General features: G+C 36.5%; 1 protein-coding gene and 1 pseudogene across 8 annotated transcripts in view; both read left to right on the forward strand.

Annotated features, from left to right (window-relative positions):
- DENND4C (DENN domain containing 4C) overlaps positions 1–23,290 on the forward strand; it is a 158,329-nt gene that overhangs the window by 81,577 nt on the left and 53,462 nt on the right. For all 8 annotated transcript variants that reach the window (XM_074199885.1, XM_074199889.1, XM_074199890.1 and 5 more), the window contains 3 exons: positions 5,882–6,027; positions 22,775–22,810; positions 22,907–23,037. In XM_074199885.1, the coding sequence (XP_074055986.1) occupies positions 5,882–6,027; positions 22,775–22,810; positions 22,907–23,037 (313 nt within the window). The remainder of the gene's footprint in view (positions 1–5,881; positions 6,028–22,774; positions 22,811–22,906; positions 23,038–23,290) is intronic.
- LOC141497254 (golgin subfamily A member 7 pseudogene) lies at positions 12,083–14,200 on the forward strand (annotated as a pseudogene).

Below are 23,290 nucleotides of genomic sequence, written 5' to 3' on the forward strand. Positions count from 1 at the left end.
ACTTCAGAACTGATGTGCTTTATTTCTTACATTTGTATGTCCAGTGAGTTGGTGAAAGATCAAGGATCTAATTATTTTTAAAGTACAAAAAAATCAAAGTTTTAATGATATAAAACTGATTCTTTGCACCTTCTGCTTCCTGTTTTATCATTCTGCTGCCATCACTGCAGAATTGGAGAGTACCATGTAGAGTTAAGGATATTTTCATATTCTCTTCCCTCTGCTATATCCCCACCTCCAACCATCCTTGCCATGAATTGCCATGATCAAAGAAATAATCAGCTGTTGACCAGCCTACTGGCAATGCAACTCTCCTGACTTAGTTTGATCAGTTTTTAGAAAGAGAATGCTGAAACTTTAAAGTTTTTGAACATAATAAAAATTACTAGAGTTTATTCTTTTTTGGTGTAAACTTATCCAAAAATAGTAAGCAATTCTGGTATAGGTTATCCATGTACTATTATGAAAAACATTCCTGTATTAATCACAGTTGTGAAAAAAGAATAGATCAAAAGAATAAAGCTCATAAAAAAAGAATAAAGTGAAAAAAAGCATGCTTTGATCTATATTCAGAGTCCATCAGTTGTTTATCTGCACGTGGATAGTATTTTCCTTTGTGAGATCTTTGTATTTGTCTTGAATCATTGTGTTGCTGAGAAGGTCTGAGTCATTCATAGTTGATTATCACACAATAGTGTTGATACTGGATATGATGTTTCCATAGTTCTGCTCAATTCACTACATTAATTCGTACAGCTCTTTCTGGGTATTTCTGAAATTTGTCAGTTCATCATTTTTTTTTTTTTTTTTAGTTTTTGCAAGGCAGTGGGGTTAAGTGACTCACCTAAGGTCACATAGCTAGGTTATTATTAAGTGTCAGAGACCAGATTTGAACTCAGGTCCTCCTGACTTTAGGACCAGTACTCTAACCACTGTACCACTCAGCTGCCCCAGTTCATCATTTCTTATGAACAGTCATATTCCATTATATTCATTTACCTCAACTTGTTCAGCTATTCTCTACTGATGGACATTCCCTCAATTTCCAATATTTCACTACCATGAAAAAGGCTGCTATGTTTTTGGAAATGTAGGTCCTTTTCCCTTTTTTGTCATCTATAAAAGACTGACCTAGTAGAAGTATTACTAGATCACACTTTTATTGCCCCTTGGACAGAGAGTAATTGGTTGGATCTGTTCACAGAAAACAGTGGAGTGTTGAAGTTTTTCCACATCCTTCCACAGCCTCTCCAATTTGATCATTTCCCCTTTTTTGTTATATTATCCATTATGATAATTGTAAGGTGGTAGCTCAGTTGTTTTAGTTTTCATTTTAATGATTTGATTTCTTCATCTGAAAAATACCTATTCATATTCTTTGACCATTTATCATTTGAGGAATGACTGTTCTTACAAATTTGGCTTAGTTCTGTGTATATATTTGAGAAACAAGGCCTTTTTCAGAGATATTTGCTATAGAGGTTGTTTCCCAGCTTTCTTCCTGCCTTTTAATCCTGCTTTACATTGTTTCTGTTTGTACAAAAGCTTTTTAATTTGATATAATCAAAATTATCTATTTTATATTTTGTAATCCTCTCTATCTCTTGTTTGGTCATGAACCTGTAACTCACTTAACTTATCCTTTAAGAATTTTTATGCTTGGGGGCGGCTAGGTGGCGTAGTGGATAAAGCACTGGCCCTGGAGTCAGGAGTACCTGGGTTCAAATCCGGTGTCAGACACTTAATAATTACCTAGCTGTGTGGCCTTGGGCAAGCCACTTAACCCCATTTGCCTTGCAAAAAAAAACCTTAACAAAAAAAGAATTTGTATGCTGTGGCTGCTAGGTGGTGCAGTGGATAGAGTACCATCCCTGGAGTCAGGAGGAACTCAGTTCAAATTCAGCCTCAAACACTTAATACTTAGCTGTGTGATCTTAGGCAAGTCATTTAACCCCATTGCCTTGCAAAAATTTATAAAAGAACCCTATATTTAGTATTGATATTACTTAACTGTCTTCTTTACCTTTTAGCAAGATATGATTTCCTTCCTTATCTCTTTTAATTAGTCTATTTTTGTTTTTGCTTTGTCTAAGATTAGCATTGCTACCCTGCCTTTTTTTTTTAATTTCAATTGACAGAGTATCTCTGATTCTTAATCTTCTTTTATTTCTGTTCTCTCTGACCTTTGGCTTTAGTTATCATCTCACATCTCTCCCAAATCTTCTAAATGTAATACTTAGTATGTAATTTAAGCTCCATTCCACCATTTCTCTAGACTACTCAATACCTTCACTTCTCTGTTTGTATCAAAAACTCCACCTATCCAGAATTGAACTTAACCTCTCTACCAGCCTCCCAGACTGCCTTTTCTAACTTAGCTGATGGCATAACAATTCTAAATCACCACTGATTTTCTTCTTGCTTGATCACTTTTCATTAGCCTCAATATGGTACCCTGGCAATAATTCTTATATAGACCCTCTCCTTTCATTCTTAAGACTATGTTAATTCTAGCCCATATTACTTTTTTCTTTTTTTTTTCCATATTACTTTTCATCATCTCTTGATTGGCCTCTCTATTCTCATTCTCTTTTTTTCTCCAGTCTTGGCTATAGTCTATCCATAATCTTGTTGTGGGATACCCTGTTTATTGCTACAAATCTCAGGCACCGCCTCTGTTCTTAAATTAATCCTGTGCAATCTTTGTCTATCTTTCTATTTCATATATATATATATATATATATATATATATATATATATGATTGAAAGTGTAGACAACATGTCAGAGACCTTGTTCTAGACTTCTTAAAATTTTGTTGACAACACACTGTGCTGCAATACATAGGTTACCTGATCCACCTCTTTCAAATTCTATTTTTCTTTTCTTTTCTTTATGGGGGAGGGGGTTACGAAGCAACGGGGTTAAGTAACTTGGCCAAGGTCACACAGCTAGGTAATTATTAAGAGTCAGAGGCCAGCTTGAACTCAGGTTCTCCTGACTCCAGGGCTGGTGTTCTTTCCACTGCACCTTCTAGTTGCTCCAAATTCTATACTCCTTAAAGGATCACTATGGTCTGTAGAATATGTTTTAAAAGTTAAGAAAAGGAGTAGGATTAGACTCTTCTATGTGAGTAGGGAAGATTAGGTAAGAACTTGAAAAATAGGGAATTGTATTAAAGAAGTACCTCAAACCTTGTACCTCTGAGTAACTTTTACTGGCTGTCTGCCTCTAGAATGATCTCTCAATCTCTCTCTCTCTCTCTCTCTCCCCCTCCCTCTCCCCCCCTTTTCTAAATTTATTTCAGGCAATAGGGTTAAGAGTGACTTGCCCAAGGCCACACATCTAGGTAATTATTAAGTGTCTGAGGTCAGATTTGAACTCAGGTCCTCCTGACTCCAGGGCCAGTGCTCTATCCACTGTGCCACCTAGTACCCACTGATCTCTCTCTTTATCTCTAACTCCTATCTTCCTTTCAATCCTACCTTCTATCTTTTGGATGTCTTTTATAATCCCCCCTTAATTGCAGTGCCTTCTCTCTACTGATTATTTCTCATTTATCCTATCTATAGCTTATTTGTTTGCTTCTGTCTCCCTCAGTAAGATAGTTTTAATGCTCCTTAAGAGCAAGAACTGTCCTTTTTCTTGGGCTTTTAGCTCAGGAAATTAGTTGATGCTTAATAAATGTTTATTGACTGAATGAGTGAAATTATACTACCTATAGAGGAAAGAAATGAATCAAGAAGAAAGAAGGTTATAGTTCATGAATTAGAAAATAAAATTCAGAATAGAGTGGTAGGAACAAACTTGGCATAGTACAAGTAAATTAGAAGAGTGAGGTAAGAACCTATGCATACTTGAAGGAATCACATTTATTAAATACCTACTATATGCCATTTATTTTGCTGGGCTCTGAGACTAGAAAGAGAAAGAGAAATAGAATAGAAATAGAAAGAGAGAAAAACATACAGAAATATCAATATATACAAAACAGATAGAAGGTAGTTTGTGTGGACCACCAGAAAGAAGGTAAGAATATCAGGAATGGTTTCCCATAAAGGTACCATTTGAGCTTCATCTTCAAGAAAGCTGGGGATTTTAAGAGACCAAGGTCTGGAAAGGAGTATGTTCTAGGTAAAGGGTATAACCATGATATATTTTATATAAAGAACAAAAAAAGCCTTCTTGCCTGACTGCTGAGTGCATGGAGGTGGAATAATGTATAATAAAACTGGAAAGGGGTCAAGTTATAAAGAGCTTTGAATTCTAAATAGAATAGTTTATATTTGGTACTAGAGATGGTATAGAGTCTTTAAAAGTGTATTGAATAGGGGCGGCTAGGTGGCGTAGTGGATAGAGCACTGGCCTTGGAGTCAGGAATACCTGGGTTCAAATCTGGTCTCAGACACTTAATAATTACCTAGCTGTGTGGCCTTGGGCAAGCCACTTCACCCCATTTGCCTTGCAACAAAAAAAAACCCTAAAAAAAATAGTGTATTGAATAGAGGAGTGATACAGTCAGACATTTACTTTGGGGGAAGAAAATCACTTTAGCTCCTTTGTGGAGAATGGATTGCATTCAGCAGGATACTAAGCAAGAGACAATAAGAGCTTCCTTCTCTCTCTCTCTCTCTCTCTCTCTCTCTCTCTCTCTCTCTCTCTCTCTCTTTTTGGCAAGGCAATGGGGTGAAGTGACTTGCCCAGGGTCACACAGCTAGGTAATTATTAAGTATCTGAGGCCAGATTTGAACTCAGGTTCTCCTGACTCCAGGGCCCGTGCTCTATCCACTGTGCCACCTCCTGACCTGCTAACAATAAGAGCTTGAACTAGAATATTGACTGAGGTATTGAAATAGATAGTGAGAGATGTTGTGGAGAAAGAAATATCAGTATTCTACAACTAATTAGATATGTGAATATCAAAACCAGAGAAATACATGTGGGAAAGCTAAAACCAAGTATTTATAAATTGAAATATGAATGGATTAAACAGTCCAGTAAAATGAAAGAGTAATGGAATGTTTCATATTTTCAAAGTGAATATAGGAAGACAAGTATAGAATCACTTTTTTTTTCTTATTTTCTAAAACCAGATACAGTCTATTTCTAGAACTATCTAAATTTCATTTCAATTAAACGAGTATTTTAAATGCTTGCTGTTTGTAGATAATTGTGTACTGTGCTGGATAGGGCAGAAAATAAGATTCTGTAGTTGTGGAACTTACTATCATACATACCGGGGTTAAACATGTCTTCTTTCTCCCCTCTTTTTGTTCCCTTTTAATGCCGAAGTACTCTGAACCGATTTCCTCATTCATAATCAGAATGAGAATATGTATGAACATTTGCCCTAAATTATATTTTGAATGCATATTAAATTATTGAAATAATCTCTATGAGAAGATTAAAAGATAACATTCTTTTATCCCTAGCACCTGGCACGTGAATATTCTTTTTTTTTTTTAATGTTTTTGCAAGGTAATGGGGTTAAGTGATTTGCCTAGGGTCACACAAGCTATGAAATCATTGTCTGAGGTCAAATTTGAACTCAGGTGCTTTGTAACCCCAGGATTGGTGCTCTATTCACTGCACCACCTAGCTTCACCAACATGGTATGTTCTTAATCAGAACTTGTTGATTGAGTTTATGTTACCTCTTCCTTCTTTCTCTTCCCCAGTAGCTGGTTGATTTGTCATCATAAGAAAGAATTAAAAAAAAAAAGTCTGGTAATAATAGCCTTTTATATATACTATATGTTTTGTAATCCTAGTATGTGGATGAGAAAAATAAAGATGAAAATTTTAAATCATACTTGCTATGACATATTTGGTTTGTCTTAAAATTAGATTTATAATACACAATTTGATTTCTTTTTTTTTCTAGCTTTTTTAAAAAGCCGAGATCGTGCATATTTGAAATTCTACACTCTTTTAACTAAAACTCAGATTTTTATCCGTTTCATTGAAGAATGCAGTTTTGTAAGTGATAAAGATACTGGACTGGCATTTTTTGATGACTGCATAGAAAAGGTAAAAAATATTTTTATGTACCAATGTTAAAAATATCTCAAGTATGACACATGTCATACAGTTTTAAAATTTTTTAAGTGATATCTTTTCCTGTCACCTTTAATTTTCATATATTTCTTTTTTTTTCCTTTTTTATTGACTGTTGTAGCAAAAGAGAAACAAATGAAGTGCAGTAAAACTGCCTAACATGTCAACCAGGCATTTGAAGATTTTGTTTTACTATGATGTTTAAATGTTTTTTGTCTTAGAATCCAATGTAAGGGACAATTCAGTGGTGTTTAATTGGGCTAAATCTTGTGTCCCTAGGATATTAATTTTTTTTACTAGTACAAGACTAATTTGATTTCTATGTAATTGTTTTGTTTTATTTTCATTATATCAGTAAAATGCATTTATATTCTAGTAGCAATAGGAAGTTAATAACAAGGGGAGTTTATTTAAAAGAGTTCAATTCAAAAATCCTATGTGCTTTCGTTTTCTATGAGTTGTCTGCAATGACTTTTTGTTTCCTTTTAGTCTTGGTAGATAATGTTTGGAAATGTTTTAATCTCTAAAGCCTAAAGTACACATTCCTCAAGGAATGAACTTCATGTTCATTGTTTGTTTTTTAATCTCTTTAATCAATGTTGTAAAGTTTTAGAATATCAAAAGTAAATACTCTCAATTTAAGCAGTTTAATCTGTGTGCCTACAATGCTTTGCATACTTTAGGTGGTTGGCATAATTTGTCCTTTTCTTCTAGTAATATTGAAAATTTTCAGGAGCTACCAAAATTATCCAAATGTTTTACTTCCTCCAAAAATTAATGTTTCCACAAATAATTGATTTTAGCATTTATATGTAGCAGTTAAAAAGTTCAACCTCAACTGAGGGATGGAATGATGAAAGAAATTACTATTTGGGAGCCAGGATCTTCTTTTGCTTAGCTTTGTTCTTGTCTATAAAGAAACATTTTCAAAAAGATAAATGATAATTTCCTGTTTAATAGTCAAATGAAGAAGATTTCAGAGAATCTGCCTAAATTTAAGTGGCTTCTGTCTCTGCTAGAATGGGATTACAGCTAATTGTTTCTTCATCTTGTACAGTTCTTATTGATGTCTGTCCATAAATCTTATACAGAGTGATACCTGATGTGCTAGAGCCTATCTCTGATTTAAAAAAAAATTCCTAATTCAGTTGTAACATTTGGATTGTTATAATCATTAGTGGCTTTGCAAGATTCTGTTCTTTTATGTCATTTGTTCTGACAGATAGTCTTTGGCAGTATGCAACAATTTATGGACTATCTTGTGGGTCACCTATAATTTTGATTTATCTTAGATTCTGGTGTTTTGTGATATATCACATTATTTATCAAAATTTTAGCAAAGTATTCACATGGTCTTTCATGTTATTCTTATGAAAATGCTAGAGTAATTAGTGATCTGGAAGATAGTATTGAATCACCTTGAAGGAAGGTCTGTAGTAAATTTCCGCAAAGATCTGCCTGCTGATGTACTGTTGAATATTTTTGACTTGACTTAGAGTAAAAGAAGATATATTTGTTTTTTCTTTTTTAAAAAAATTATATTTATTTAAGGCAATAGGGCTAAGTGACTTTACTGAGGTCACACAGCAAGGCAGTTATTAAGTGGCTGGGGCTAGATTTGAACTCAGGTCCTCCTGACTCCAGGTCTGGTGCTCTATCCACTCTGCCACCTAACTGCCCTAGCAATATTGGCAGAACACAAAAATCTGGGAGGGTTAACTAGTATGTTGGATGATAAAGTTAGGATGCAGAAATATCTTGACAGATTAGAATGATAGGTCAGATCTTTATAACATGCACTTTAATGGAGAGTCTTATAGTCAGAAAGGAAAAAAATAAGGGGGATTAGTTGAGTGAATAGAGTAGTATATCCAAAATATATTCAACATGACCAGATTGGAAGGGTAGTTCAACAAAGGAACCTATTGGCATAATTAATCACATTAATGAAGTTCTTTATTTTCCTCTCTCTTTTTAGAAAGATTTTATTTATTTTGACTTTTTAAATTTTTCCCCTAATCTTGCTTCCCTCCCCCTACCCCCCCTACAGAAGGCAGTCTGTTAGTCTTTACATTGTTTCCATGGTATACACTGATCTAAGTTGAATGTGATGAGAGAGAAATCATATCCTTAAGTAAGAAAAATATACAAGTATAAGAGATAGCAAAATTACATAATAAGGTGATGGGTTTTTTTTTCTAAATTCAAGGTAATAGTCTTTGATCTTTGTTTAAACTCCACAAGTCTTTCTCTGGATACAGATGGTATTCTCCATTGCAGATAGGCCAAAATTGTCCCTAATTGTTGCATTAATGGAATGAGCAAGTCCATTTAAGTTGACCATTGCCCCCATGTTGATGTTAGAGTATATAGTGTTTTTCTGGTTCTCCTCATCTCACTCAGCATCAATTTATGCAAATCTCTCCAGGCTTCCCTGAATTCCCATCCCTCCTGGTTTCTAATAGAACAATAGTGTTCCATGACATACCACAGTTTGTTAAAGCCATTCCCCAATTGAAGGACATTTAATTTCCAATTCTTTGCCACCACAAACAGGGCTGCTATGAATATTTTTGTACAAGTGATGATTTACCCTTTTTCATCATCTCCTCAGGGTATAGACCCAGTAGTGGTATTGCTGGATCAAAGGATATACACATTTTTGTTGCCCTTTGGGCATAATTCCAAATTTCTCTCCAGAAAGTTTGGATGAGTTCACAGCTCTACCAACAATGTATTAGTGTCCCAGATTTCCCACATCCCTTCCAATATTGATCATAGTCCTTTCTGGTCATATTGGCCAGTCTGAGAGGTATGAGGTGGTACCTCAGAGATGCTTTAATTTGCATTTTTCTAATAAGTAGTGATTTAGAGCAATTTTTTCCATATGACTATGGATCACTTTGTTTTCCTCATCTGTAAATTGCTCTTGCATAACCTTTGACCATTTGTCAAAGGGGAATTGGCTTTTTTTTTTTTTGAAAATTTGACTCAGTTCTCTGTATATTTTAGAAATGAGTTCTTTGTCAGAAATACTAACTATAAAAATTGTTTCCCAATTTACTGCATTTCTTTTGATCTTGGTTATGGTGGTTTTCTCTGTGCAAAAGCTTTTTAATTTAATGTAATCAGAATTAGTTTTTTTTAATGATGTTCTCCATCTCTTCCTTGGTCATAAACTGCTTCCCTTTCCATAGATCTGACACATTAATGAAATTCTTAAAAATTACATGAGTACATTAGTAGACTCAGAAAATCTCTGACAAGAATTCAGTATTCATTTTGACAAAAATCATTATTTTTAAAAACATAAGTATAAAAACCGTTACTTAATATGGTCATAAATACTTTTTGCAGGGATTTTTTTGCAAGGCTGTGGGGTTAAGTGACTTGTCCAAAGTCACACAGATAAGTAAATATTGAATATATGAGGCTGAATTTGAACTCCTTACTTCAGTGTCTGTGCTCTATCCATTTTGCCACCTATCTACCCCTAAAAATATTTATTCCAAATAAAAAGAGCACACTGGAAGCTATTCCATTGAGATCAAGCTTGAAAGAAGGGCAGTTCCTTCTGTTCTACTGTTATTTAGAAATATTTGCTAACATTAAGACAAAAGGAAGAAATTAAGGGAATAAGCATAGACAAAAGCAAAGTTATTTCTATATGCTGCTGATGTGGTGGTTTGCTAAGTGAATCCTAGAGAATTAATCAAAAAATTAATCAAAGCAATTAAAAACTTCAGTATAGGGGCAGTTAGGTGGTACAGTGGATAGAACACCAGCCCTGGAGTCAGGAGTACCTGAGCTCAAATCTGGCCTCAGACACTTAATTACCTGTGTGGCCTTGGGCAAGCCACTTAACCCCATTGCCTTGAAAAAAACTTAAATTAAAAAAAAAGGCTTCAGTACAGTAGTAGAATACAGAATAAATCCCCAAACTGTAATTATTTCTGTAGGAAAAGTAGTCATATACATCATAAAATAGCAGCTAGGTGGTGCTCTGGATAGAGCACTGGGGCTAGAGACAGGAAGATTTGAGTTTAAATGAGCATCCAACACTTACTAGCTGTGTGACCCTAAGACACTTAACTCTATTTGCCTAAGCTTGTGAAGGAAATTGCAAACTACTCCAAAAAAAAACCCAAATAGAGTCATGAAGAGTTGGATATGACTGGACGAATTAAATATCTGTGAGTTATTCTACATAAATAAAGGACTTCTGTAAATACCATTAAAAACAATTTTTACAGAAATAAAGAAAGAATTAATTTTAGAAATAGATGGTAATGGGGGTGGTTAGGTGGCATAGTGGATAAAGCACTGGCCTTGGAGTTAGGAGTACCTGGGTTCAAATCCGGTCTGAGACACTTAATAATTACCTAGCTGTGTGGCCTTGGGCAAGCCACTTAACCCCATTTACCTTGCAAAAAACCTTAAAAAAAAAAGAAAGAAATAGACAGTGTTTATGACTGGGTCATGCCAATGTAGTAAAAATGATGTTCTCTTACCCAGATTATACTACAAAATTAATATTGTCCCAATTATACTATGAAGGTATATTTAGTAGAATTAGAATAAACGGGGAAATAGTTATTAAAATTGTTTGGTGGGGCGGAGTCAAGATGGCAATAGGAGAAGAGTCTCTTTTAGGTGCTCTTTCTCAAAACTTATAAAATAAGGACTCTAAATTTTCAAGAGACAGAACCCACAGAGGGATCCAGTGAGGCAATTCTCCAGCCCAAAGTAACCTGGAAAATAGCAGAAAGGCTAGGCTCCACGGGGATAGAGGAGCAGCCCATCAGAGTGAAGGAACTTCAGTCTAATGGAGGCAGACCCAGAGTGCTGGGAGCTGCAGCTCACGGCAGCTGGGGCAGTTTCCTGGCCTACACCCCAGGGGAGCACTGGGCACAACTTGGAAGATCAGTGGGGGGGGGGGGGGGGGCCTCTGCCAGAGAGAGCCTGTGAAGCCCAGCTCTCAGGGCACTCAGCTAGCAGTGAGCATCCCAGATCCTGGAACTGGAAGCAGGCAGATCTGATAAGCAGGAGCCCACAGGCAACTTAGCCTTGAGTACTCAATCTAGTTAGGGGAGTAGAGAGAGACTGCCAAGCTCTGTCCTCTGTCCCTGAACAGGACTCTGGAGCTCTGACCACATTCATATCCTGATCTAAGTCTAGGCCCCCACATAGAACAGTAGGCCTCGCCCCAGCCCCATGGCAGAGGGGTGCACTTGTGGTCATTCACAGAGCAGGAGGGAGGACAGAGCTTCACACACTGAGATCTTTGGGGGCGGGGTTCCCAATAATACTCAAAAGCTCAGGAAGTATCCCCAAGATCAGACACAGGCTGGGGAAATGACTAAACAGAGAAAAAAAGAGGAACACGATTGAGAAATACTTTGTCTATGATCCCAAGAAGTATCAAAATACTCATTCAGAAGAAGAGGAAGTCCAAGCTCCTGCATCTAAAGACTCCAAGAAAAACAGAAATTGGACTCGGGCTATGGCAGAGCTCAAAAAAGTTTTTGAAAATCTAGTAAGGGAGATAGAAGAAAAATTAGGAAAAAAGAGAGATGCAGGAAAAACATGAAAATGAAGTCAGCAGCTTAGTCAAGGAAATCCAAAAAAAATGCTGAAGAAAATAGCATGCTAAAAACCATCTTAGGTCAAATGGATAAAACAGTTCAAAAAGTTATTGAGAAAAATGCTTTAAAAAGCAGAATTGGCCAGATGGAAAAAGAGATAAGAAAGCTCTCTGAGGAAAACAAATCCTTCAGACAAAGAATAGAACTTAGGGAGATGGATGAATTTACGAGAAATCAGGACTCAATACTTCAAAACCAAAAGAATGAAAAATTAGAAGAAAATGTGAAACAGGACAGAGGGGCGGGTGGCATGGGGTGGGCGGGGGCTCCTGGGCCGCTGTCATGGGCCCGTGCCCCTGCCTGGGCTCCCCGGGCGCGGCCGGAGCCTGAGGGGAACCATGGTATCATATCCCCACAGCGCGACCCGGCCCGCCCACCCGCCCGCCATGAGGCCGCAGCAGGCACCCATGTCTGGCAAGGTCTTCATCCAGCGGGACTACAGCAGCGGCACCCGGTGCCAGTTCCAGACCAAGTTCCCTGCCGAGTTGGAGAACGTGATTGATCGGCAGCAGTTTGAAGAAACAGTTCATACTCTAAATAATCTTTATGCAGAAGCAGAAAAGCTTGGGGTCCAATCTTACCTTGAAGGCTGTCTAGCTTGTTTGACAGCATATACTAGCTTTTTGTGCATGGAAACACATTATGAGAAGGTTCTGAAGAAAATCACCAAGTATATATAAGAACAGAATGAGAAGATATATGCTCCACAGGGCCTTCTTCTGACAGACCCAATTGAGAGAGGACTTCGTGTTATTGAAATTACCATTTACGAAGACAGAGGCATGAGCAGTGGAAGATAAACCATGGAGTCTAAGAGTCCATCTCAGAATGGGACTCTCTTCTATCCACCGGCCAACTGCAAAGTGTCCCCTACCTCCTCTCCAAGCATCATTCCTTTGTATCTGCTGCCAGAGCCATGGTGCCATTCTACTCCAAGGACTTTCTAAAATTCCGCTCCTGGGGTGACATCTAGTCACTCAGCATCCACTTTGTGTCTTTAAACTGTGTAGGACTCTGTAATCTTTGTAGTTATTTCTGAGAAAATATAATGAAGCATTTCACTTTTTTAATTCAAAACAATTTAATAAGATGATGAGCTGTGTATATCAGCCCAATCCAAAATCCATTTCTTATCTGCCACCAGGACTATTGGTTCTGCTCAGTATTTATGCTGTCATCTCTACCAGGTGGTTTTTTGATTTCAGCAAGTCATATCCAGGTTTGGTTTCATTTCCCCTGAATTGAAGAATGTTTTTTCTTCCAGGCATGTTTTTTGCTGAGGGTTAAGCTATGCCTGTGACCTGCTGATACATCTCCCAGACCTCAAAGAACTCACAGGATTGCCAGAAGATCTGTTTCTACTGTTGGTTTCTCATATTGAAGTCATTGGAAAGATAATGTATAATGCTATTTGTTTTTAATGTAGCACTTATTACTAAGTGAACCAGTATTTCATGTGATTTCCAGTTACCTTGATTCTCCTTGGAGAATTTTATATCATTACTGCATTGCCATGAATGTTGGGAGGATGTAGTATGTGTTGCTTGTTTTATTAAAACTAAAAAGCACAATAAAGTGGATGCTAAACCATCAAAAAAAAAAAAAGAAAATGTGAAACATCTCATTGAAAAAACAACTGATATGGAAAACAGAGTTAGGAAAGATAATTTAAAAATTATTGGAATACCTGAAAGTCATGATCAGGAAAAGAGCCTTGACATCATTTTCAAAGAATTACTACAGGAAAATTGCCCTGATATCCTAGAAGCAGAGGGCATAATAGAAATGGAGAGAATCCACCGATCTTCCTGAGAAAGAGATCCCCAAAAACCAACCCCCAGGAATATTATAGCCAAGTTCCAGAACTCCCAAGTCAAAGAGAAAATATTACAAGCAACCAGAAGGACACAGTTCAAATACCGTGGAGCTCAATCAGGATTTCACAGGATTTAGCAGCAACTACATTAAAAGCCATTAAAAGCTCATGGACTTGGAATATAATAATCTGGAAGGCAAAAGAGCTTAGAATGCAACTGAGATTGAACTACCCAGAAAAACTGAATGTCCTCTTCCAGGGAAAAAGATGGACTTTCAATGAACAAGGGGAATTTCAAATGTTCCTTTTTGAATGGCCAGAGCTGAACAGAAGGTTTGATCTTCAAATACAGGTCTCAGGTGAAGCATAGAGAGTAGAGAAGGGGAAAATATGAGGGACTTAATGATGATGAACTGCATGTATTCCTGTATAGAAAAATGACACTGATAATACTCATATGAACCTTCTCAATTAACAGAGCAGGTAGAAGGAGCTTTTATAGATGAAGCACAGGAGAAAGCTGAATTCAAAGATAAAATATGGTGTAAAAATGGAGTCAATAGAAAAAAGGGAAATGTAATGGGAGAAAGAAAAAGGAGAGGGGGGATAGGCCAAGATACTTCATATAATATTTTTCTTTATTAGAATGAGTATTGCAATGATATGGAAGGGGGGGAAGGCAAGGGGGAAGGAGGGAATCTTCACTTTCATCAGAGGTAGCTAAGAGAGGAAACAGCATATATAGATATATATGTGTGTGTGTATAGACATCTGGAGTAAGGGGGGGGAACAGGAGAAAGGGGTGGGGATGTGAATGATGGAGGAGAGGATAGACTATGGGGGGAGAGTGGTCAGATATAACACATTTTCTTTTTTTACTTCTTGCAAGGGGCTGGGATTGGATGGCCTGTCCAGGACCATAGGGGCACGTGGATGCTGGGCCTAAGGGGTGGTATGTGAGCTCAGGGCCTCTTGGCCCCAGGGCCAGGGATCTGTCAGCTGTGCCACTCAGCTACCCTACAGCAGAGTCAGTGAAAGGAGAGAAAATATAGTACGTGGTAGTAGTAAAATACGAAAGGAGGGATTTGCGATTAGCAATGGCAATGGTGGAAAAATATGGAAGTAACTTTTGTGATGGACTTATCCTAAAGAATGTGATCCACCCATGACAGTGTTAGTGGTATTGGAACACAGACTGAAGCATATTTTTTATTATTATTTTTTTGGTGGGGTGGCAGGGCAAATGGGGCTGGGTGGCCTGTCTGGAGCCACATAGCAGGGTGATCATTGGGTGTCTGAGGCTGGATTTGGACCCAGGTGCTCCTGGCTCAAGGGCCAGTGCTCTGTCCACCACCTGGCCGCCCCTACTATTATTGCTATTTTATTTTATTTTGGGTATTTTTTTCACTTATTCTTTTTTTGGTTTTTGCAGGGCAGTGGGGTTGGGGTGGCTTTCATGTCACACAGCTGGGTGATTGTTGGGTGTACGGGGCCGGATTTGGGCTCAGGTGCCCCTGGCTCCAGTGCTGGTGCTCTATTCACTGCGCCACCTGGCCATACCTACAATTACTACTATTATTTTTTAATTTTAATTTTAATTTTTTTCTCTCCCCTTTACTTTATCACTTAAGCGAGTCTGTTTTTTTGGAGGAGGGGTATATTGTTTACTCTTAAACAAGAATATTTTATTAATGTATTAAAAAACATTTGTACAAAATGAGAATATTAAATAAAAAAGAGAACTATATATAAAAAAGAAAGAGCATAGTGAGAGGGTCATAAAAAAACAAAAAAATAAAAAAAAAAATAAAAACCAGCTTAGGCCAAATGGATAAGACAGTTCAAAAAGTTATTGAGAAGAATGTTTTAAAAAGCAGAATTGGCCAGATGGAAAAAGTGATAAGAAAGCCCTCTGAGGAAAATGAATCCTTAAGATCTAGAATGGAGCTAAAGGAAGCTGCTGACTTTACGAGAAGTCAAGGCACAATACTTCAAAAACCAAAAGAATGAAAAATTAGAAGAAAATGTGAAACATCTTATTGAAAAAACAACTGATCTGGAAAACAGATTGAGGAAAGATAATTTAAAAATTATTGGGATACCTGAAAGTCATGATCAGGAAAAGAGCCTTGACATCATTTTTAAAGAATTCCTACTGGAAAATTGCCCAGATATCCTAGAAGCAGAGGGCAGAATAGAAATTGAAAGAATCCACTGATCTCCCCTGGAAAGAGATCCAAAAAATCAACCCCAAGGAATATTATAGCCAAGTTCCAGAGCTCCCAAGTCAAAGAGAAAATAGTACAAGCAGCCGGAAGGACACAGTTCAAATATCATGGAGCTGCAGTCAGGATCACACAAGACTTAGCAACTACATTAAAGGCTCATGGGCTAGGAATATAATATTGTGGAAGTCAAAAGATCTCAGAATGCAACCAAGAATCAACTATCCAGCAAAACTGAATGTCCTCTTCCAGGGAAGAAGATGGACTTTCAATGAACCAGGGGAATTTCAAATGTTCCCGTTGCAGTTACCTAGCTATGTGGCCTTGGGCAAGCCACTTAACCCCATTTGCCTTGCAAAAACCTAAAAAAAAAAAAAATGTTCCTGTTGGAATGGCCAGAGCTGAACAGAAAGTTTGATCTTCAGGTACAGGACTCAGGTGAAGCATATAGAGTGGAGGAGAGGGGGAAAATATGAGGGACTGAATGATGATGAACTGCATATATTCCTGCATAGAAAAATGATACTGATAATACTCATAGGAAACTTCTCATTTAATAGAACAGGTAAAAGGAGCTTTTATGGATGAAGCACAGGAGAGAGCTGATATTGAAGATACAATATATTGTAAAAGTGGAGTCAGTAGCTAAAAGGGAAATGTAATGGGAGTAAGAGAATGAAGAGGTAGAATAGGCTAAGATATTTCATATAATATTTTTTTATTATAATGACATATTGCAATGATATGAAAGGGGAAAAGGCGAGGGGGAATGAGGGAACCTTCACTCTCATCAGAGGTGGCTAGGAGAGGAAACAGCATATATACTCAATGGAGTAAAGACTTCTAGAATAAGGAGAAGAGGGATGGGGGGATGTGAGTGATGGAGGGGAGTGTGGGCCATGGGGGAGAGTGGGTCAGGTATAACACATTTTTTTTTTTTTTACTTCTTGCAAGGGGCTGGGATTGGATGGCCTGCCTGGGACCACAGTGCTGGGTGGTTGCTGGGCCTTAGGTTGTTATAGGTGGGCTCAGAGCCTCTTGGCCCCAGGGCCCAGGATCTGTCTGCTGCACCCCTCAGCTACCCTACAGCACATTTAAGAAGAGGGACAGAGTGACAGTAGAGAGAAAATATAGTGTATGGTAGTGGGTATGTACAAATGGAGGGAGTTGCAATCAGCAATGGCAATGGTGAAAAATTATGGAAGTAGCTTTTGTGATGGACTTATCCTAAAGAATGTGATCCATCCGCAACAGAGCTGGTGGTGAAGCACATTTTTATTATTATTATTATTATTATTATTATTGTTATTTGGGGGGGTTGTGGGGTATATGGGGTTGGGTGGCTTGCCCAGCATCGCACAGCTGGGTGATTATTGGGTGTCTGAGGCCAGATTTGGACTCGGGTGCTCCTGACTCTGGGGGCCAGTGCTCTGTCCACTGAGCCACCTAGCTGCCCCATTATTATTATTATTATTATTATTATTATTATTATTATTATTGTTTCCTCTTTCCTTTATTGCTCATGAGGGTCTATATTTTTTTGGGGGAAGGGTATTATGTTTACTTTTAAACAAGAATATTTTAATAATGTATATAAAAAAGCATTTGTTCAAAAAATAAATGTAAATTAGAAATAAAAAATTGTTTGGCAATGATTTAAAGATAATAAGTAGGAAAAATGAGCCATTTAGATAAAGAAGAGTCAGAAATAATATAAAATCAGTCAGCCAAGGTTTAATAAATACATGATGATTGACCATTTGAAATAGGATTCCCTATTTGATCAGATCTTCTGAGAGTACTGAAAAAGCACTCTTGAAGACCAAAAAGATTTATGCCAGCATCTTGTAACATATCAATACCTAATTCCAAATGAATTGAAGATCTAAATATAAAAAGGCCCATTATTTTTAAAAAATGAAAGATTAATATTTTTATAACTCTCTAAAGAGAAATTTTTTTAACCAGAGGATAAATTGCACAACAAAATAAGCAATTTAAAATTTGTGATATTGAAATGTTTTTGATGAATAAAGTCAGTGTAGCCAGGATCTGAAGGGAAATTATTAAAAGGGAATAAGGTCTTTACATGAAATATTTTTGATAAAGATAATGTTATCCTTGAGTTCGCTAAAGAATTGTAAATTTGATAGATGACTTGTCCAGATCACTCATTATGAAATTGAAGAGAAATGCAAGTTAAGGTAACTCTGATGTTTTACTTCATGCCCTGACAACTGACAGCAGATGAAAATGGTCATTATTGGAAGAGCTACAGAAATACAGGCAAATGGGGACTTTCTTTTATTTTCCTGTGTTACAATATAAGGTTCTTTTTTTTTCCCTTTTTTTGTTTTGGCAAGGCAGTGAGGTCAAGTGACTTACCCATTGTCATACCACTAAATTAAATAAGTATTAAGTGGCTGAGGTTGAATTTGAACTCAGGTCCTCCTGACTCCAAGACCAGTATTCTATCCATTGTGACACCTAGCTGCCCCTTAAGATTCTTTAGAGTAGAGACTATGGGGGCAGCTAGGTGATCCAGTGTAAAGCACAGATCTAGGAATCTCAAGGACCTGAATTCAAATCCTCTCTCAAACACTTGACTGTAGTTGTTGAACCTGGACAAGTTGCCTTTGCCTCTCCTCAAAAATGAAGAAAGTAGAGTCTATCTTGTTCTCTTACATTTGTACTTTCTTCAATTAAGGCAGTGCCTGGCTTATAATGAGCCCTTAATGCTTTAACTATCTCTAATACACCAATGTTGATGAAGTAATGAATTAAATTAGTCCACTCATTTTAGGCAGTAGTCTGAAATTGTGAAAGTAAAATTCTTATAATTCTTTAATCTAATATCTCACTGCTGATGTGGAAGATATAATAAAAAGTCCTATTATCTATCAAACTTTATGGTGCTAAAGATCTGAAAAAGTAAGGTTGGTGTCTCTTGATTTGAAGAATGTCTACAAAAATTACGGAACAAAAATTCAATGGAATAATGTGTATGAAACTAATATTAGAAGAAACTAGAAGGTTACTTTGCATTCTTCCTTCTGACTGCTTGAAATATTATTTCTGTGATTTGGAAGTCCTGGATTTTGGTTAAGATTAGAGTTCCTTTGATGTGGTGACTAATGAATTATTTCTGTTTCTACTTTGCTATTTGGCTATAAGAAATCAAGGCAGGTTTCTTTTTTCTTGAAATAGGATGAATAAACTTTTTCCTAGTGAAGGCTTTCAGGTAGCCCAATAATGCTTAATTTTTTTTTCAACCCGTGTTCTAAATCAGTTGTTTTTGCTTTGAGACACCAAATATTTTCTTTATTTCTTTTTTATCCTTTTGAATTTTTAAAATATTTCTTGTTGCCTCATAGTCATTGATTTCTATTTGATCCATTTGAATTTTTAGGGAGTCTGTTACTAGGGCAGGCTCTTAATAATCTTTACCAATTCTTTATTCATATCTCATTTCTTTTCCAACTTTTCCTCAAGCATTCTCTCCATTTATAAAAACAATCAAGAAAATTTTGGGGAAAACCCTTTTTTTCAGAAATTTTAGTTGTTAAAATCCAAGTCTTGTTCTTCTCTGAGGCATTGCTTGTAGGTGTTTTCAAATCATTCTCTTCTGGATTTTTGTCTTAAGCTTCCTTGACACCATTATGGAGGGTTCTTTTTATTTGCCTGCTCCTCAAACTTATTTCTTGACTTGATGTTGGGCTAGACACTGAAAATGAAGTTTTCAAATGAAGTTTATCTAGTACTTGCTATGTGGCAGTATTGTACAAAAAGTGGACATCCTAAAAGAGGCAGAAATTGACCCTGCTGCCCCCAAGGAATTTACAACCTAACTGAGGAGACAGCAAGCAAGTAAATATATACAAACTATATATATACATGATTTTTAAAAAAGCAGATGAGTAACAGAGGGAAAGAACTGGAATTAAAAGAGGTTAGATGAGGCTTTCTGTAGAAGTTGAAAGTTTCTTTGGGATTTAAAAGAAGCCAGGGAAGTCATTCACTGGAACAGTGGAGGGATAGTATTCCAAAGAAAATGCCTAGAGGTGGGTCTCTTGATACCTTCAGCAAAGAATACTTGTAAGGGAGTCAGGGCTAAGCAGACTAGGATAGGAGGTAACTAGCTATCTAGGGATGAAGCAAGCATTTTATATTTAATCCTGGATACACTAGGTAGCCATTGGAATTTGTTCAATAGGCAGCATGCATGTGTGTGCGTGCATGAAAGAATGAGAGACAGACCGACAGACACATGATTAGACCAAAGCTTTAGGGAAAATCACGTCAGTGATTGAATGGATGAGAATGGATTGCAGTGGGGAGAGTCTTGAGGCAGGCTGCTCCCTGAGCCAGATTGTTGTGGTAATCTAGTTTTGAGATGCTGAGGAGAAGGAGAAAATTGGATGTGAGGGATGAGAGATAGTAAGGAATTCAGGATTACTCCTAGATGGGGACTCTGAGGGACTGGGGAGAATGGTGCTGTTCTCCATAGAAATAGGGAAGGTAGGACAGGGACAGGTTTTAGGAGGAAAGATGATGGTTTGAACATAGTGAGTTTAAGATGAGGGGGCAGCTATGTGGTGCAGTGGATAGAGCACCGGCCCTGGAATCAGGAGTACCAGAGTTCACATCCGGCCTCAGACACTTAATAATTACCTAGCTGTGTGGCCTTGGGCAAGTCACTTAACTCCATTGCCTTGCAAAAAAAATCTGAAAAAAAAATATCTGCTGGAAACCAGCTTGAGATGCTGAGGTGCAGTTGTCATACAGGAAAGAGAAACATGAGTGTGGTGTACCTAAAACTTTGAGAGAGATGATCATCTTGGGGGAGAGAGAAGATCTACTAGGTTAAACAATGAGGATTGACAAAGGTAATTAGATTTGGCAAATAAGAAATTAGTGACTTTGGAGAGAGTTGTTTTAGTGGAATGATAAGTTGGACTGTTAGGAGATAAGAAAAGTAGAAGCATCTATTGTAGAGAGTCTTTCAAAGGGGTAACCACAAAAAAGCAGAAGAGAAGTTGGATGATAGTTATTGAGGACAAAAAAGTCAAGTGAGGTTTTTTTAGGATAAGGGACATGTTTATAAGCAGTAGAGAAGCCAACAGAGAATGAAAGATTGAAGAGTGGAAGTGACAGAAGAGGTAATCAGATTAGAGGAAACCAGATTGAATGGGATCACTTGAACAAGTAGAGAGGTTAGCCTTTGTAAAGAATAAGGCCACTTCATCATGTAAGATGAGGGAAAGAGAAGAGAGTAGCAGAAGATACCTGAGTGGTAGGAGATAGGGATAAAGGAGTTAAGTGAATAACTTTAGCCAGAATTCTTTTTTTTTTCTTGTTTTTAGGGTTTAGTTTGGTTTGGTTTGGTTTTTGCAAGGCAGTGGGGTTAAGTGATTGCCCAAGATCACAAAGTAATTATTAAATTTCTGAGGCTGGATTTGAAATCAGGTCCTTTTAACTGAGAGAGTGGCTTGGGAAGTTTCAGGAGGGTTGAAAAAGGTTTGGAAATTAAAACAATTCTGAGCTATCAAGTTACTTAAGGAAAAAAAATCCTCGAATTTTACTACTGGTTTATTTATGAATTGGTTTACACCTTATGGAACACTGAAATTACACATGAAAGGTTACTACATTGCACATGCCCTTTGATTCAAAGAAATCAATGCTTCTGACTCACTCCAGGGAAATTATTGAGAGCTAGGAAAAAAAGATCAATGTCTCCAAAGACATTCTTGGCATTTTTAATGACAAAAAATGGAAATAGAGTATGAGCCTAATAATTAGGGAAATGATATGTAACTGTAATGGAATATTACCATTCTGTAAGGAGTGAAAATTTTATAGACACATGAAAGATATATGATTAAACCCATTGAAGAAAGCCAAGATAAAATAATAATGTCTATAACAATGAAAATATAGTCAGTTCTAAGAGGTGACAAAATTTGGCCATTATGGTTTATATGATCTGATAAAAGTACTCATCCTTTTTTGTTGTTGTTGACAATTCCTTAAAGTAGAAGTTGACAACAGCTATCAATCATAATGACAATTTTTCACAATTTTATTTGACTGTTTTAAATTAAAACAAAAAGCTTTTAAAATCATTATTTTTGGTATATAAAACTTATACCCCAACAAAAGAACCAAAAGGCTTATTATACGTTAAAAAAAATTTAATGACCACCCTTGTTTTTGCAGTGACGAAGAATTGGAAACAGAGGAATCTCATCTTTCAGGGAATAGTTAAGCAAATTGTGTTAATGTATTACAGAATGCTATTGTGTCATAAAGAAACAATAAAAAGGATGATTTAGAGAAAAATGAGAATATATGAACTAAAAATCTAAATGATCGAAACTAGAACAATATAAACAGCAACAACTTTGTAGCAACAAATAACCTTTGAAAGACTACTTTGATCAACCACTGTTCAGACAGAATGATACTCTTTTGATTACTATCTTTTGAAAGAGGTGATAGATTTAAGTTGCAGAATGAAATATCATTTTGCCCATTGATGTGAGGATTTGTTTTTCTTGACTATTAGTATTTGTTAAGGGTTCTGTATTTATTCTTTTAAGTGGAGAGATAAAGAGAAAAATGTTAAGTATCCAAAAAAAGAAAGAAATTATTAACTTGGCTATTTTTTTAATTTATATATTTGTTCAGTTCTTGCTACTTGCCTTGATTTAATCATCTTAGACACTTTTTTCAGACTCACTAACTTGTTTAAATAGATTGGATTGGAGATACCATATTTTTATTCTATATCATCTTTGATTATAAAAAGGGAAATATGAGGAAACAGTTTTTTAAATGTTATTTTTTATTTTTTCAATTACTTGCAAAGATAGTTTTCAACATTCATCTTTTTGTAAGCTGTTAAGTTCCATATTTTTCTACCTTTCTCCCTTCCCTCCCCATAACAGCATGTAATCTGATTTAAATTATATATGTTTAATCAGAAAGTGTTTTTTTAAGTACATTTATCTGATTTTATTTTTTCTTTCTAGCTATTTCCTGATAAAGGCACAGAAAAAACTGATAAGGTATTTTTTTTAAATAAAAGTGAAATCTTTGTCAACATTCTAGTATTATGTCTTATAAAAATTCCTTGGGGGGGGGTGTGGCTTTCTTTTTTCCAGGTTGATTTAGACTCAGCAGAAGATACCAGATTGATAGAGCTAGACGATTCCCAAAAGAGTGAACATACAGTATTAATAATGCCACCAGAGCCACCTGCTAGTGATGGACAAGACCTGTCACCCAAATATAGGTAATCTGTAGGACCAGAAGAAAAAGCAGAACTTAATGATTTTCTTGAATAAAAAATGAGGAGATAGAAGTTGGAAGTAATTTAATGCTTCATGGTTCCTTTCATATCTTTTTTCTTTTTTAGAAATCACCTCATCAAAGAAAAATCTGGCTATAAATTCAAATACTTGTAACCACTTCAGTTTTGTCTCCTACAACAATTGAAGGAAATGCATTTTTTTTTTTAAGTTTTTACAAGGCAGTGGGGTTAAGTG

This window comes from Macrotis lagotis, chromosome X (assembly GCF_037893015.1).
Source record: "Macrotis lagotis isolate mMagLag1 chromosome X, bilby.v1.9.chrom.fasta, whole genome shotgun sequence".
In the NCBI taxonomy this organism is placed as follows: Eukaryota; Metazoa; Chordata; class Mammalia; order Peramelemorphia; family Peramelidae; genus Macrotis; species Macrotis lagotis.